A 14,441-nucleotide genomic window follows, 5' to 3' on the forward strand; every position below is an offset into this window, starting at 1 on the left:
TCCCAGGCAACTTGGGTCGTTGACTTTTGGTACAATTCTAAGTTAGCCTGTGCTTTCAAAAGCAGGTCCTTCCGTTGAAAAATAGGGTTGGTTTGGTTTTTCTTTTCACAACTCTCTTCTTCCCAGAGTTTGCTGTTTGTTTTTCTTCAACTTCTTGCCTACCTGCATCTGCTGCTTTGGTAACCGAATCTGCGGAGGGCACGTTGCGTGGGGCAGCTGGCTGGGATCTGTCCCTTCTCCAAGGTGACATCCAAATACTCACGATTAGCTCTAAAGCACTCCAGTGTGTTATACCAATCACGGCGCCTTTTCCTTCAGTAATTCAGTTTTTATTCCAGTGAAGCCCCAAGCAAAAATAAAAAAGTAACCTCTTAATGAGAACGGGAAGGCAGGCGGGAGAAGCGCTGCCCCTTGTTGCAGCTCTTCCCGAAGCTTTGGCCGTGGGGACTCGGTGCGGCCAGCTCTACGCCAGACTCTTGTCAGCTGGGGCTGTCCATGTGGCAGAAATCCCTCTGGGATTCCCTCTGATTCAGAGCAGGAGTTATCTCCGGTCTCTAGTGATCAGCAGGTCTTTGGGAAATCTGCACAGCCTGAATTTGAACGGAAAAAGGGGGTGATTTATAACCCGTGGACAGAAAGACCTCCCCCTGCTTCCACCCTCACACCGCAGAGCCCGCAGCATGTTTTCCTGCGCCCGGCTCTCGAATCAGCCCTTGCTGATCGGTATTTGAGTGGTGGGCGCACGAGGTGGTCTCCCCTAAGCCAGCATCGCCTCCCAGTCATCCAGCATGCGTCTTTTATGGGCGGGGGGGGGGGCGTCTTTCACCTACTCAGGCTTACCCTGCTGCTGGTTACCTCGCTAGCCAGCGGCTATTCCTCCGACTCCAAAGGAGCCACGGGCACATCAGCCTTTCCTGGCAGCTGGAGAGGGGTTTGCTGGCTTGTGATAAAGATTTGGGGAAGGGTGGGTGAGGGTGCTGCTTGGTTTTTTTTTTTTTTGTAGGGATGCGGCTCGTGGGCTGGCGGCCAGCGGCGAGGCGGCTTTGCTAAAAAGCCCCTGGTTTGGGAGGCGCGTCCCTCCCTCGGCTGCAGGGGAGGGAGGATGGTTTTACCGTAGGTTGGCAGGTAGAAAAACCGAGTGGATCTAGCAGAAATTTGTGGAAGGGTGTTTGTGCAGAGCTGGAGAGAGAGGGGGATTTCCCGGTGAAAGGAGGGTTTCCAGAGGACTCCCTTTTTGCAGTGCCAAGGGGTTTTGAAGCTTGGATCTGTTAAGCAGAGACTTGCTCTTTCACTTAAACTTTGACCCGAAGTGAGTGTTGAGAAAGGGGTTTTGTGAGATTCCCGTTTTCGGTCGCTCCCCTTCCCTGCGTGTCATTTGAGCCGCGTCCTCTTCTGCCTGCGATTGCACAGAGTCAAAGCAGCAGCTTCCGGAAGCAAATCCCTTGCCAGCTTTCACTTCTTTTTCCAACTTAACTGTCTATTATGCTTTTTCCAAGCAAGGGCAGCAGGTGAGCGGGCTTAGCCCTCTAATAAGGGATATTTGCCAACCCCTTCTCTGGATCTTGCTGTCTTTCCTTTGTGCTCCAGCCCTAAGCTGCGATTCCAGCGACAGAGGGAAACAGCAACTTTGCAGGAAGCTTTCAAATTGTCTTATAATCATGCGTCACTTAATTTCATGCCAGCTATTTAGGAAACAGTATCTGTGAGCAGACCACTGGGTTTTCACAAGAGACTTTTGAGTCGCATGCCTCCACTTTTCCTTTTTTTTTTTTTTCCCTTTATTTTTTACACGCCCACTGCTTTGCAAAAAAAAAAAGCGCGAGATGTTTTGAGCAAGCTTCTCTAACCCCATATGAGGCGTGGGGCCAGTTGCCTTTGTCTGTGAGTATTTCTTCTGTTTTTTTAACAGCATCCTTTCTGAAACACAGTGAGCCGATGTGTGGTATCTTCCTCTGAGAGCGCAAACCGTGCAAAGGTGCTGCCCGTGCATGTTCGGGCGTGTTGTTCTGACCCAGGCTGGGATCTCACCCAAGCAGCAGTTTTAGTCGGGAGCTTTGGCATGGGTGCTGCGGGGGGATGCTCGTAACCCCGAGCCCGGCAGCCCATGCGTGGGGGTTCAGCGGGGACCATCCCTTTGCAGAGGGGGATTTGCTTTGCTCGCAGTTTGTCCCCCCCCCCCCCCCCCAATCTTCTCATGCTCTGGCTTCGCCAGCTCACCCACCCACCCACCCGCAACCCGTTTGGCCCTTGTGCTTCATGGTTTGCCGCCCTCGCAAAGCACGGCGGGGGGGTGCTGATGGTGTTGCGAGGAGCTGTGACCCCCCCACGCACACCAGTCCCATCCCTGGAGCTGGGTGTTGCCGACAAGGTCCCCGTGGCTGGTGGGGGCCGCAGCTTCGCAGCATCCCGGCCCAGGCGGGGCTGGTGCCTGTCGGGGAAGGCGGTTAATGGCTGGATGTTGGTCCCCTCCCCGGCGGGGAGCCCTGCCAGGAGCCGTATGGCAGGTATGGATGCCATACTGCCAGGCTCCCGTTGCTCTAGCAACGCTGGTGCTGGTCCCCCCTTCTGTGACAGGAGTTCCCGAGGGGCTGAGGAGCAGCGATGGGGCGCGTGGGTGCTAATTACCCCCTCGATTGATGAACGCTCACCCGTGTAACCCTCTCGGCGCTGGCAGCCCCCGGCCGGCGGCAGGAGCTGCGGGGAAGGCAGAGCTTTCCCCTGCCCCAGCGCCGAGCCGTGACACCCCGTCCCCTCTTCACCAGTTTTTGGGGAAAGAGGGCGATGAGGACCTCGGAGCAGAGGCCGGCAGCCGCCAGCAAGGTCCCTCGCTCATCCCTGCCCCATCCCCACCACAGCAAAACAAAAAATGGCAGAAATCCGCAGGTTTTCCCCACCGCCACCCTCTTCCTCCTCCTTTCCCGCCCTCCCCTGCAAAGCCAGCGCCTCGGAGCTATGCACGTCTCAAGAACCCTCATCTCAGAGCTCCCGCCTGTCCCTTTCCCTCCCCGGCTGCCACCTGGAGCTTGGCAAACGGGGCTCCGGGAACGCGAGCCAAGGAGCACGACCGGCCCCGGGGAAAGCCCAGCCGCCTCCTCCGCAGGCTGGCCTCGCAGCCTGGGTTTTTTTGGTTTTTATTTTGCATGTTAGAGCAAGGTGCATGTACCAAGGAGGGGAGTCAGCAATGGGTCGGGTGGTGGGTTGAGTTCAAGCTGTTTTTTTTTTTAATTATTATTTTTATTATTTTTTTGGCGTTGGGAGAACCTCTTGCTGCCCGTGCCGGCGCTCGGGCACGGATCTGACTTAGCGAGGCGCGGTGGCAGGGACGCGTGGAGGCCGACCGGCCTCTGCCAGAGAGGACCTGAAGCCCCACGGGACACGTGCTGGGTGCAGTGATGGTGATTTTAGGGTTCTCGATGCTGAAGGATCATACGCCCGTTGCCTGGAGACTGCCTCCTTTTTTATTTTTTTTCCTGCTTTTTTTTTTTTTAGTTATGTTTAAAGGAGAAAAATGGTGAAAATGTTATTTATTGGCAGAAATTATTTAATATAATTTCTTTTTTTTTGTGAACAAGGAATGAATTTGTTAGAACTGTCTTTAATGTAAATTGGAAGTCATCTTTAAGGAGAAAAAAAAAAAAAGTTAAAAATTGACACAGTCACTCGGCTCCGCTGTGGTTTATTTTGGGGTGCAGGGGGGTGCCTGGCTCCCCGTGCGAGGGGCACGGCAAGGAGCCCCACAGGTGCTGCCTCGCTTTCGGGAAGGACGGGAGAAAGGGTTTTTAGGGGCTCTGTTTTTATGGCCGGGGCCTCTCTCTGGGGCCGGGGTAGCGCCGAGGCGGCGTCTCTCAACCTCCCCGGCACGTCGGCACTTGCGGAGTCGCTCCCAGGCGCTTTTGTTGGAGAGCTCTCGGCTCCCTCTCTTTGCCCCTCCATCCTCTCAGCTGCTGGCTGAGTAAATAACCCTCCTCCTGCTGCCTTCCTGGGTGCCAGGAGGAAGAGGAGGGTATTTGCTGGCTCTTGTTTCACCCCCTGGCTCCTTCCTCCTTGCTCTTGCGGGGTGCTTCCTCCATGCCGCAGGCTTGCAGGGCTTCGGCGAGCACGTTCACGCTGGCCGGGCTCCATCCCGATGGGTTACGGCTCCGCAGCTGGCCTGGTTCCCCCAGCTCCTGCCCAGGGATCCCCAACCTGTGTCCCACTGCGGGGCCGAGCAGGAGGCGGCTCCTCCGGCTCTGCCATCGCCTGCTCGCTCCCTGCCTGGGAGATTTGGCTCCCAGCTGTGGCTGCCACATCTGGCTTCTCCCCCGCAGCATTTCTGTCCGCTGCCGTCCGGTTTAGCTCACCATGTGCAATCTCTTCGCCACCCGCTCCTCACCGCGGCTCCCCAGGCCCTGTGCGGCTGCAGCGTGACCGTGTTCCCGCGGAAGCAGCCAGGGAAGGGATGCTCCGGCTTTCCCACCCCTTTTCCTGGGTGTTCCCACAAAACAGTGGGGAGCCGCCAGCCCTGCACCCAGCATCGCTCCCCGACCCTCGGCGTGTGCAGGGCACGGCGCCGGTCTCACGACAGCCCTGACCGAGAGAGCATCGCCCGGCGTGGCCGCGCGCTCCCAGCTGGCATCGCCGCGCTGAGCAAACAGGAAACACTCGCCCTTTGTTAATCCTGTCCCAGGCTGCGCGTTAAATATTTATCTGCGAGCGGAGGCTGGTGCTGGGAGCCGGGCGGAGGGACGTGGGGCCGGCCCCAGAGGCTGCTCGCCCAGGACGGGCGCATGGGGCCACGGAGGTGAGTCCGGTCCCTGTTCGGGGGGATCTGGCCCCCCAGGGTGGGCTGCAGTGGCGTGGGGTGGCCGGGACCCCGCTGCCTATGGCAGGGCGTTGCCAGCGGGTGCTGTGACCTCCAGCGGTGTCCCTCGGCATGCGGTGGGCTGGAAGGGTCACCCCCTTGGCGGGTAGGGGATGGGGTCTGGGCTCCCCCTCGTAGGGTTTTAACCCTTTCCCTGGGTGCCGGTGGCTGTGCCCCCGGCCCTGGTGCCCTCTCTGCCCTTGTCTCCCCGAGTTTCCCCGACAGAACCAGCTCCTGTCCCCAATTTGCTCCTCCCTGCAGTCTCCTCGGCTTGCACGGGTGGAGCCGCTCCGTCCCCATGGCTGTTGGATGGGACCTGCATCCTCCAGGGTTGTAACAGCGGGGAGTACACCCGCTCCTGCCCCCTTTGCCCCCTGGGTGCAGCATCGCCGGCGGGGCTCGTGCCATCCCCAGCAGCAGCTTCGGGCAGGGGACGGGCGGCTTGGCGGGGACCGAGGGATGACTGGGGATTGGCAGCAAAGCCACCGTCATCCCACACGAGCTCCCGTGGAGGCAGAGCCCTGAGCTCACGTGGGAGCGTGTGGGATAGAGGAAGGGGCTGGGGCTGCCCAGTTTTGGGGCTGTCAGCAGTTTTGGGGAGCAGCGAGAAGGAAGCTGCCAGTGGGTGAGCACGGTGGAGGCTGGGACACGGGTGCTGCTGGAGGGGATGAGGTGGGCTATGGGGCACCTGCAGAGCAGGGCACAGGGGTGTTAAATTGGGGTCCCCAATACCCAGACCCCTGGGGGATGGAGAGGATGGAGGGTCACCCACGGGAGAGCTGGCAGCTTTCACCATGCCCCCCATGCCAGAGTCTGGGGAGCTGTGGGAGCACGAAGGTCCTGGCCTCTGCCGGGCACTTCCCTCCTCATCCTCTCCCAAAAAGCCCCTCCAAGCCCCCAGCTCCATCGCGGTGGGGGGCAGCTGCCGGAGGGGGGCCGGCAGCACCGGGCTCACCCCATTTCGTAAGCGGAGGCTGGGTGCACGGGAACGCTTGCGCGGGGCGTGGGATGAGTTCAGCCTCTTGGCTCGTCTCCCTGGATCCCATCCCTGGAAATGTCACTGGAAACTCTGAATGGGCCGGCCCCGCTCCAGAGCAGGGAGCGCTGGGGGGGTGAGCGCACCCCAGGGGGGCCGGGGCACGTGGGTACCCGCCTCCGGGGAGGATGGCGGCTGCTGACCCAGCCGGGGGATGCTGTTGGGGGGCTTTCGCCGCCGGCTGCCCGTGATGTGCTGAGGCCCCTGCCCTCCTTCCCCCGGCAAAGTTTGTGCCGTGCATTTTTCTTCCCTGCTGCTCGCAGCGCCGTCCCGCTCGCCACCGGGCTCCCCGAGCCCCCGGCCCCACCGAGGCCGGCACTGCCCTGGAGGTAAGAGCTGGCTTGGGGGGCTGGTGAGGAGGGGGTGCCTGATGGGGACCTGCTCCCCAAGGCCAGGCTTTGGGGGACAGTCTGTGGGAGAGGGATGGGGCTGGGCCCCATGGGGCTGCTTGAGAGCACTGTGCGGAGAGTTGAGTGGCCAATGATCGGGGTGCCCTCGGGGGTGGGGGGGAGTCTGCACCCCATTTTCTGTGCCCTGGGGCAAGTCATTCCTGAGGCCTCAGTTTCTCCGTGGTGGTTATAACCATAACTAACAGCCCTGGGGGCTGCAGAGCCTCTGGCGGTGTGGGGAGCAAGGAGCCGAGGGGTGCCCAGCCCGCTCTGCCCTCTGCGCGCGGCACACAGGGCACCGTGCCGGGCCAGCAGCCCCCCAGCAGCATCGGCTGCCCCGTTTGAGGAGGGGTCTGCACGGTGCCGGGCTCAGCAATGGTGCCCCATGGCATCTGCATGTCCCATGGGCGATGTCCTCAATGGGGGTGGAGGTGTTGGGGGACGGGCAAAGACATGGGTGACCCCGAAGGCTCCCAAGGCTGCTCTCGCCCTGGAGCCGTCCCACACCGCCAGAACCCCACATCTCCCTGCAATGGCATCGGCAGCCGGTACGGGGGTCCCGTCCCCCCCCCCCGGCTGCCCCCAGCCCCGTGCTGCAGCCCTGGCACCGCGGTGCAGTGGTGAGTCACGGCCATGGCTCCATCGGGCGCATTCCCGCTGCCTCTCCCCTCCTTCCCTTCTCCCTTCCCTGTTTGCGCTGCAGGGTGGGGAAATACTTCTGCCTTTTCGTGTTTCTCGGCCCCGGGGAGGCTCGGCCCTGGCAGCTTTCCCGGCGCGGCACTGCCCGACGCCGCTGCCACCACGTGCCCGGGCAGGAGGGCACCGGCACCGGCCACGTCCCACCATGCCGCACCGGGATGCCGGGATGATGGGCAGGCGGCTCAGCCGTCGTCCTGTCCCACCCCGGGGTGTTTTCTCCCCGAATTGCCCAGGGTGGGCTGAATCCATCCATGCTGCAGAGCTGGGATGGGGAGAGGGGCCGGGCAGTCCGGATCCGACCATGGCAGGGTTGTTGAGGTCGCCTGGAGAACACACAGGGGAAGCTGTGCCAGGGCTGGTTTTGGCTGAGAACAGCCGCTTCCCCTGGCACTGTTGATGCTCCCTGGGCTGGGGATGGTGCTGTGGTTGTCGTCACCCCGCTACGGTGGTTGTCACCCCACCGCAGTGTCCCCTGTGCCTGTGAATAACAGGGGATGGTTCCCAGAGGTTGGAATGAGGCTGGGATGGGGCTCCCCCAGAGCCCCCAGCCCTCCGGCAACGGGCGGTGAGACAAAGCTGCTGGAGGGGAGGATCCGGCAGGCAGGGACGGGACCGGCCATGAGTGCAGCCACTTTCCCCCACAGGGCACGGGCAGCCCCAGGGGGCCGTCCCAGCATCCCACGGCCATGGCGGGCCAGCTCCTTCCCCCCGATGCCAGCCAGGGTCTGGGAGTGGAGGACATCCCTTCCTTCCATCCACCACTGCGGGTGTTCCCACAGCACACGGCGACACGGGTGAGTGGGGCTGGGGGCTGCTGCGTGCCGGGGGGATTTGGGGAGCTGCTCTGCCTCCATCCCTTCGCCACCACCGTGTTGCCCCCCGCGCCAGCCCCCTCCTTGTGCCGCAGGTACCCGTCATCCGTCACCGTGGCTCCAACACGCTGAACTTCAACTTCCACAACCCAGCAACCCACAGCGTGGCCGAGCGTGGCCAGGCAGCCCCCAGGAGCTCAGGTACCTGCCCCGAGCACCCCCGGGGACATCCCGGCAGGCTCCCCTCCAGAGATGCTCAGCAGAGGGCAAGGGCTCACCGTCACCTCCCTCGTCCCCAGTGAGCGAGTGGTACCAGACCTGGCCGGCCAAGGAGGCGAAGGCACTCAACACCCCAGCGCCCACCAGCCCCATGCCCAGCCCCGGGGCCACCCCTGCCTGTCCCCGGCCGCCGGGCTGGTCGGCCACCTGGACCAAGGACAGCAAGAGGCGGGAGAGGCGCTGGGTGAAGTACGACGGCATCGGGCCAGTGGACGAGACGGGGATGCCCATCGCCTCACGCTCAGTGAGTCACGGGCGCGGGGCTGGGGGTCTCCCCCTCCGTCACCCCCTCACCACCCCTCCCTGTCCCCGCAGAGCGTCGACCAGCCCCGCGACTGGTACCGCAGCATGTTCCGGCAGATCCACCGCAAGCTGCCAGGTGAGTCCCGGCGCCGCGGCACAGCACGGCCTGGCATGGCACCCACTCACCTCCTCCTCCGTCCCCGCAGAGCCGGACTGGGATACCCATCACTGCCCCACGGGTGAGCTCAGCCCATCGCCCGCTGCGGTGCCGCCGTCCCCCCAAGAGCCATGGAGGAAAGGGCCGCTGCTGGCCAAGCCCCCCAGTATGCCGAACGGGCTGGACTGGTGAGTACGGCACGGCATGGCGTTTAAATGGTGCCCAGGCACCCGTCCCCTCGTGGGGTGCCCACAAAGTGGGGGGCTGCTGGGGCTGAGCTCCTCCCGGCTCCCAACAGGACCAGCTGGGGTGACACCAGTGCCGCCTCGGAGCCTGGCAGCATTTTTGACTACGAACCAGGGAAATCCTCAGTGCTGGAACAGCCGCAGCAGGTAGGGAGCCCTGGCACCCGCAGCACCCACTCAGCCCCAGCACGGAGGGGTGCTGCGGCGGACGCACACCTAACCATCGCCTTGCCCTTTCCAGCCCCTGGCAGCTGTGCCGCCGGTGAGGGCTCAGCCCATCGAGGTAAGCTGCCGATAGCAGGCAGGGGGGCTGGGGGGGGCGGCGGGGGTCCCAATGGCCACGCTGCCGGAACGTGGGGTGCAGGCAGCACCAGCCTCACCACTGCAGCCCTGTCCTGGTCACGCAGGTGCTGCTGGAGCAGGAGCTGGAGCAGCTCAGCGAGGAGCTGGATAAGGACATGAGGGCCATGGAGACGCGGCGGCACCCCTGCCAGGTACCCCGTCCCTCCTCCCCGTGCTAGCCTGGGGCTCTCCTGCTGCCCCTCGTCCCTCCCTGGGGCTGGGTGGCACTGAAGGGACGTGCAAGGGCTGACGGTGTGCGCATGCAGCTGTGTGCACAGCCTTGTGCGTGCAAGGCTTGAAACCACACGTGGCAGGATGCGTGCACAGCTGGATCCACGCACAGCTGGCTGCACGGGGTACACGCGTGGCAGGATGCCTGCACAGCTGGATCCACGCACAGCTGGCTGCACGGGGTACATGCGTGGCAGGATGCATGCACAGCTGGATCCACGCACAGCTGGCTGCACGGGGTACATGCGTGGCAGGATGCATGCACAGCTGGATCCACGCACAGCTGGCTGCATGGGGTACACGCGTGGCAGGATGCCTGCACAGCTGGATCCACGCACCGCTGGATGCACGGGGCACACGCGTGGCAGGATGCCTGCACAGCTGGATCCACGCACAGCTGGATGCACGGGGCACACGCGTGGCAGGATGCCTGCACAGCTGGATCCACGCACAGCTGGATGCATGGGGCACACGCGTGGCAGGATGCCTGCACAGCTGGATCCACGCACAGCTGGATGCACGGGGTACACGCGTGGCAGGATGCCTGCACAGCTGGATCCACGCACAGCTGGATGCATGGGGTACACACGTGGCAGGATGCATGCACAGCTGGATCCACGCACAGCTGGATGCACGGGGCACACGCGTGGCAGGATGCCTGCACAGCTGGATCCACGCACAGCTGGCTGCACGGGGTACACGCGTGGCAGGATGCCTGCACAGCTGGATCCACGCACAGCTGGCTGCATGGGGTACACGCGTGGCAGGATGCCTGCACAGCTGGATCCACGCACAGCTGGATGCACGGGGCACACGCGTGGCAGGATGCCTGCACAGCTGGATCCACGCACAGCTGGATGCACGGGGTACACGCGTGGCAGGATGCCTGCACAGCTGGATCCACGCACAGCTGGCTGCACGGGGTACACGCGTGGCAGGATGCATGCACAGCTGGATCCACGCACAGCTGGCTGCACGGGGTACACGCGTGGCAGGATGCCTGCACAGCTGGATCCACGCACAGCTGGCTGCACGGGGTACACGCGTGGCAGGATGCATGCACAGCTGGATCCACGCACAGCTGGCTGCACGGGGTACACGCGTGGCAGGATGCCTGCACAGCTGGATCCACGCACAGCTGGCTGCACGGGGTACACGCGTGGCAGGATGCCTGCACAGCTGGATCCACGCACAGCTGGATGCGTGCACGGCCAGCCGGTGGCCGTGGCCGTGACCTGGCCAGCGTGGCCATGGCCATGGCCGTGGCTGTTGGGCTCTAGGACCCTGTCTTGCTGCGCCGTCCGTCCGGCGGTTATTGGCTCGGCGCAGCCGGGCGCTGGACTCCATCGCTTCCCGCGGAGACTCAGCCTCTTGGATGATTAATTTTTCTCTCCCACCCCCTCCCGCTCCTCTCCGGCAGAGCTCGGCGGCTGCTCCCACCGCTCGCTCCCCTGCTCCGGCCTCCCCGGCGGCTCGGTGAGTAGAGCCGGCTGCTCCTCGCACCCTGAACCCCAAATCCCACTGCCCCAGGCCCCACTCGTGACGGGGGGGGGGGGCGGTGGTGGCACAGGACCCCACGTTGTGGAGGGCGGGGGGGCAGATGGGACCCTCCCTCCAGTGTCCCGGCTTCCACAGTGGGGTGGGCGTCCCCATGCATCCCCTCAGACCCCCACGGAGCCCCCCGTAGCACGGATGGCTGCCTCGCCCCCACCACACCCCACCACGGGTGGGGGGACCCTGGCGCCGGGATGGCTGCCCAGTGGGTGGGACAGGGCCGGACCAGGGCTGACCCTTTCCCCCGTCCAGCCTGTGCGGGGACGCCGTGTCCCGGGGTTTGGCTCAGCCCCAGGGGAGGTGACGGCGGTTGGATTCCCACTGCCGTGTCCCCACATCCCCACCAGCACCAGCACGGGGAGGGGGCACCTGTGCCAGCGGGCGCTACCACATCACGGGATGGGTTTTGGGGTGTGGGGGGGGCTCGCCAGGTCACCCCCACGGCCTTGTACCCTGCCCTGGCAGCGGGAGAAAAATAAACAAACAAGTGCTCCACTTCTTGTAGGACCTACCCTAACCCTCCCAGGGGTGCGCATGGGGGCCGGAGGGCTGGCTGACCCCCTGCCTGACCCCCTGCCTTGGGGTTGGGGGGGAATTTGGGCTCTTTAAGTGTCCCCCGAGAGCAGGGTTATCCATTAGCCAGGCGGCCCTCCCCGGCTCTCGCCAGCTCCGTGCTTCCTGCTCCGCGGCAGCCGGGACGTGCCGCTGGCACCGCTGGCAAACTTTGGACCCGTCTCGCCTGGCTGCCTCTGGGATGAGACCCCGGGGACACGCAGCCGGGGGACCCCGGCGTCCTGGTCCTGGGGGACCCAGGGGTCCTGGGAGCAGGGAGGGTGGGGGGGTGCGTGGCTGGACGTGGGGCTCAGCCATGCCCTGAGTCACTGTAATCCCCCCACAGGAGCCCCCCATCACCCCGCCAGCTGCAGAGCCCCTCCGGCACCCACCGGCCACCCGCCAGCCCCAGCATGGAGCGAGGCGGCCTGGGGCTGGCCAGTGACCGGAGCCGTGCAGCCCCTGGCAGAGGTGAGCCCCCCGCCCCAAGCTGTGCCGTGCCATGGGGCACCCCATGCACCCTGGCCCCGCCGGCTGGTGACACCCCGCTTTTGCAGACACCCTCAGGCCAGGGACCCTCCCCAGCCTGTCTGACATGGGGGACCCCACGGAGGCTGTCAAGAGGGAGGAGAAGAAGGTGAGGACAGGATGGTCCCATCCCATACAGGACTGGGGATGCCTGGGACGGGGGGGCCCCCCATAACTGCTTCTCTCCCTCCCCAGATGAAAGCTGCTCGCCTCAAGTTTGACTTCCAAGCCGAGTCACCCAAGTAAGTGATGGCGCTGCTGGGGGTGCCCCTGCAGACCCTCGGGGGGGCTGGATGGGGACCGGAGGGGCCCCAGGAGGTGGGGTGGCCGTGCTGGCCAGGCTGGGGACGGGTCAGCATCCCCCGGGAGCGGTGCGAGCGGGGCCCCCGAGTGCTGCTGCTTGCAGGGAGCTGACGCTGCAGAAGGGGGACATCGTCTACATCCATAAGGAGGTGGACAGGAACTGGCTGGAGGGCGAGCACCACGGCCGCGTGGGCATCTTCCCCTCCAACTATGTGGAGGTGAGCCCACGGGGTGGAGAGGGGGCAGCTGGGTTCGGCGAGCCTGGTGTTGACTGTCACCCGTGTCCCCCCACCAGATCCTGCCCCCCACGGAGGTGCCCAAGCCCATCAAAGCACCCACCATCCAGGTGCTGGAGTATGGCGAGGCCCTGGCGCTCTACAACTTCCGAGGGGAGCTGCCTGTCGAGCTCTCCTTCCGCAAGGTACCGCCGTGCCGTGCCGTGCCATGCCGTGCCGTGCTGTGCCATGCCGTGCCGTGCTGTGCCATGCTGTGCCGTGCCGTGCCGTGCCACGCTAACCTGTTCTCTGGTCCCATCGGCAGGGCGAGCGAATCTGCCTGGTGCGGCGAGTGGATGAGAACTGGTACGAGGGGCGCATCTCCGGCACCAGCCGTCAGGGCATCTTCCCCGCCACCTACGTGCAGGTGTTGAAGGAGCCGCGGGTGAAAGCCAGCGCCGAGGACTTCCCACCCTCGCCCGCCTCCGCCAGCCCCCGGCTCCCCGCTGGATCCCCGTCCCTGCAGCGCTCACCTGGTCCCCGGGCCCCCCTGCTTTCTGCCGGCTCCCCTCGGGCGGCAGAGCAGGGTCCTGGAGAGGCTGGTGGGTGCCCATCCTCACCCCGCCGCCTCGGCTTCGCCTTTCCCCCCTCTCCAAAGCTGCCCCGGGCCAGTGCCCCAAGCCCCTCGCCGGCCCCCACCGGCCCCTCGCACCCTGCAGCCACCCATCCCCAGGAGCCCGGGTGCCTGGCCTGGCCCCCCAAGCAGGTGAGCGACCCCCCACCACAGCCCCCAGCCCCGGCATCGTGCCCCAGCACCACTGGGGATGTGGGTGCTGCCCCATAATGCTGCTCCAATCCTCTCCCCATGCAGTGCGCAGCCCCGGGGGCACCCACCAGCACCCAGCCCGAGCCCGCCCCATCCCACAACGGCTCCGAAATCCAGTGGACCCCGTAAGTAGAGCCGGGAGTGGCACCGTGGCACGGCGTCCCCACGCAGGGCCCGTGGCGGCGCGGGCTCTGTCCACGCTGTGTCTCGCAGGTACCGGGCGCTGTATCAGTACCGGCCCCAAAACGCCGACGAGCTGGAGCTGCTGGAGGGGGACCGGGTGGATGTCATGCAGCAGTGCGACGACGGCTGGTTCGTGGGTGCGTGGCCGTCGGGATGGGGATGGGGACGAGGATGGGATGCCACCGCAGGCCCCCTCACCGCGTCACTTTGTCTTTCCCACCCAGGCGTGTCCAGGAGAACGCAGAAATTCGGCACTTTCCCCGGCAATTACGTGGCGCCGGTGTGACCCGTAGTGCGGAGAAGAGGAGCCCGGTGGGAGGTGCGAGGCCAGGGGCTCCCCGATGTCCGTCCGGCGTCCCCACCGCATCCCCTCGTGTCCCACCACGGGGATGAAGCGCCTCCAGCTCCCTCCCGCCCCTATGGGGCTGCCTCTAACAGGGACCCGTTCCCCCTGCGCAGGGGGGTCTCTCCCACCCCAGTGCCTTAATCCGAGCCCTCCTCACCGCTGCCCGGTGCCTTATCACCCACCGTCCTGGTGGCCGTACCCCCCCCCATCTCCAGCCCATGCCAGGGGGGGCCTGGCCGGTGCTGGGCCTGACCGTGACGGCTGTGACCTGAGATGCTGGTCCGGGGCCGTGCCACGTGCCTGGGAGCTGTGTTTGCTTCTTGTCCATCATTAAAGCTCAGCTTAGCCTGAACCAAAGCCCAGCCTAGTGGGGCTGGGACAGGAGGGAGATAGTGGGACGGTGCCCATGGGGATCCATGGGGCAGGGGCCTGCAGGACACTGCTTGGGGCAGCACGTGGGGCCGCAGGGGTCCCTGTGGGGTGGTCGCGCTTGCGTGGCCGTGACACCGTGGGGTTGCAGCGCTGCGTGGGACTGCAACGGTGCGCGGGGGGGACTGCATGGGGGGATGTGGGGCTGCAACGGGGCTTGCAGGGTTGTAACGGGGGCACGTGGAACTGCAACGGGACACACGGGGGGGTTGCGGTGGTGCATGTGGAGCTG

General features: G+C 64.8%; 1 protein-coding gene across 3 annotated transcripts; it reads left to right on the forward strand.

Annotated features, from left to right (window-relative positions):
• Window positions 1–4,652: 4,652 nt before the first annotated feature.
• Window positions 4,653–14,137, forward strand: SORBS3 (sorbin and SH3 domain containing 3). 3 transcript variants are annotated; one of them, XM_075074759.1, is made up of 19 exons: window positions 4,653–4,780; window positions 7,609–7,758; window positions 7,872–7,977; window positions 8,076–8,299; window positions 8,371–8,434; window positions 8,505–8,643; window positions 8,754–8,847; window positions 8,942–8,983; window positions 9,108–9,194; window positions 10,694–10,749; window positions 11,726–11,850; window positions 11,937–12,016; window positions 12,103–12,149; window positions 12,314–12,428; window positions 12,506–12,631; window positions 12,751–13,191; window positions 13,297–13,376; window positions 13,465–13,571; window positions 13,659–14,137. In XM_075074759.1, the coding sequence occupies exons 2-19, from the start codon at window positions 7,651–7,653 to the stop codon at window positions 13,718–13,720; spliced, it is 2,103 nt and encodes a 700-aa protein (XP_074930860.1). In that variant the 5' UTR covers window positions 4,653–4,780; window positions 7,609–7,650; the 3' UTR covers window positions 13,721–14,137. The 3 variants fall into 3 exon arrangements, with proteins under 3 accessions (XP_074930860.1, XP_074930862.1, XP_074930861.1); XM_075074761.1 differs by lacking the exon at window positions 4,653–4,780 and adding an exon at window positions 5,491–5,512; XM_075074760.1 differs by lacking the exon at window positions 4,653–4,780 and adding an exon at window positions 5,932–6,205.
• The last annotated feature ends 304 nt before the right edge of the window (window positions 14,138–14,441 follow it).

The sequence above is a fragment of the Phalacrocorax aristotelis genome, chromosome 24 (genome assembly GCF_949628215.1).
Source record: "Phalacrocorax aristotelis chromosome 24, bGulAri2.1, whole genome shotgun sequence".
In the NCBI taxonomy this organism is placed as follows: domain Eukaryota; kingdom Metazoa; phylum Chordata; class Aves; order Suliformes; family Phalacrocoracidae; genus Phalacrocorax; species Phalacrocorax aristotelis.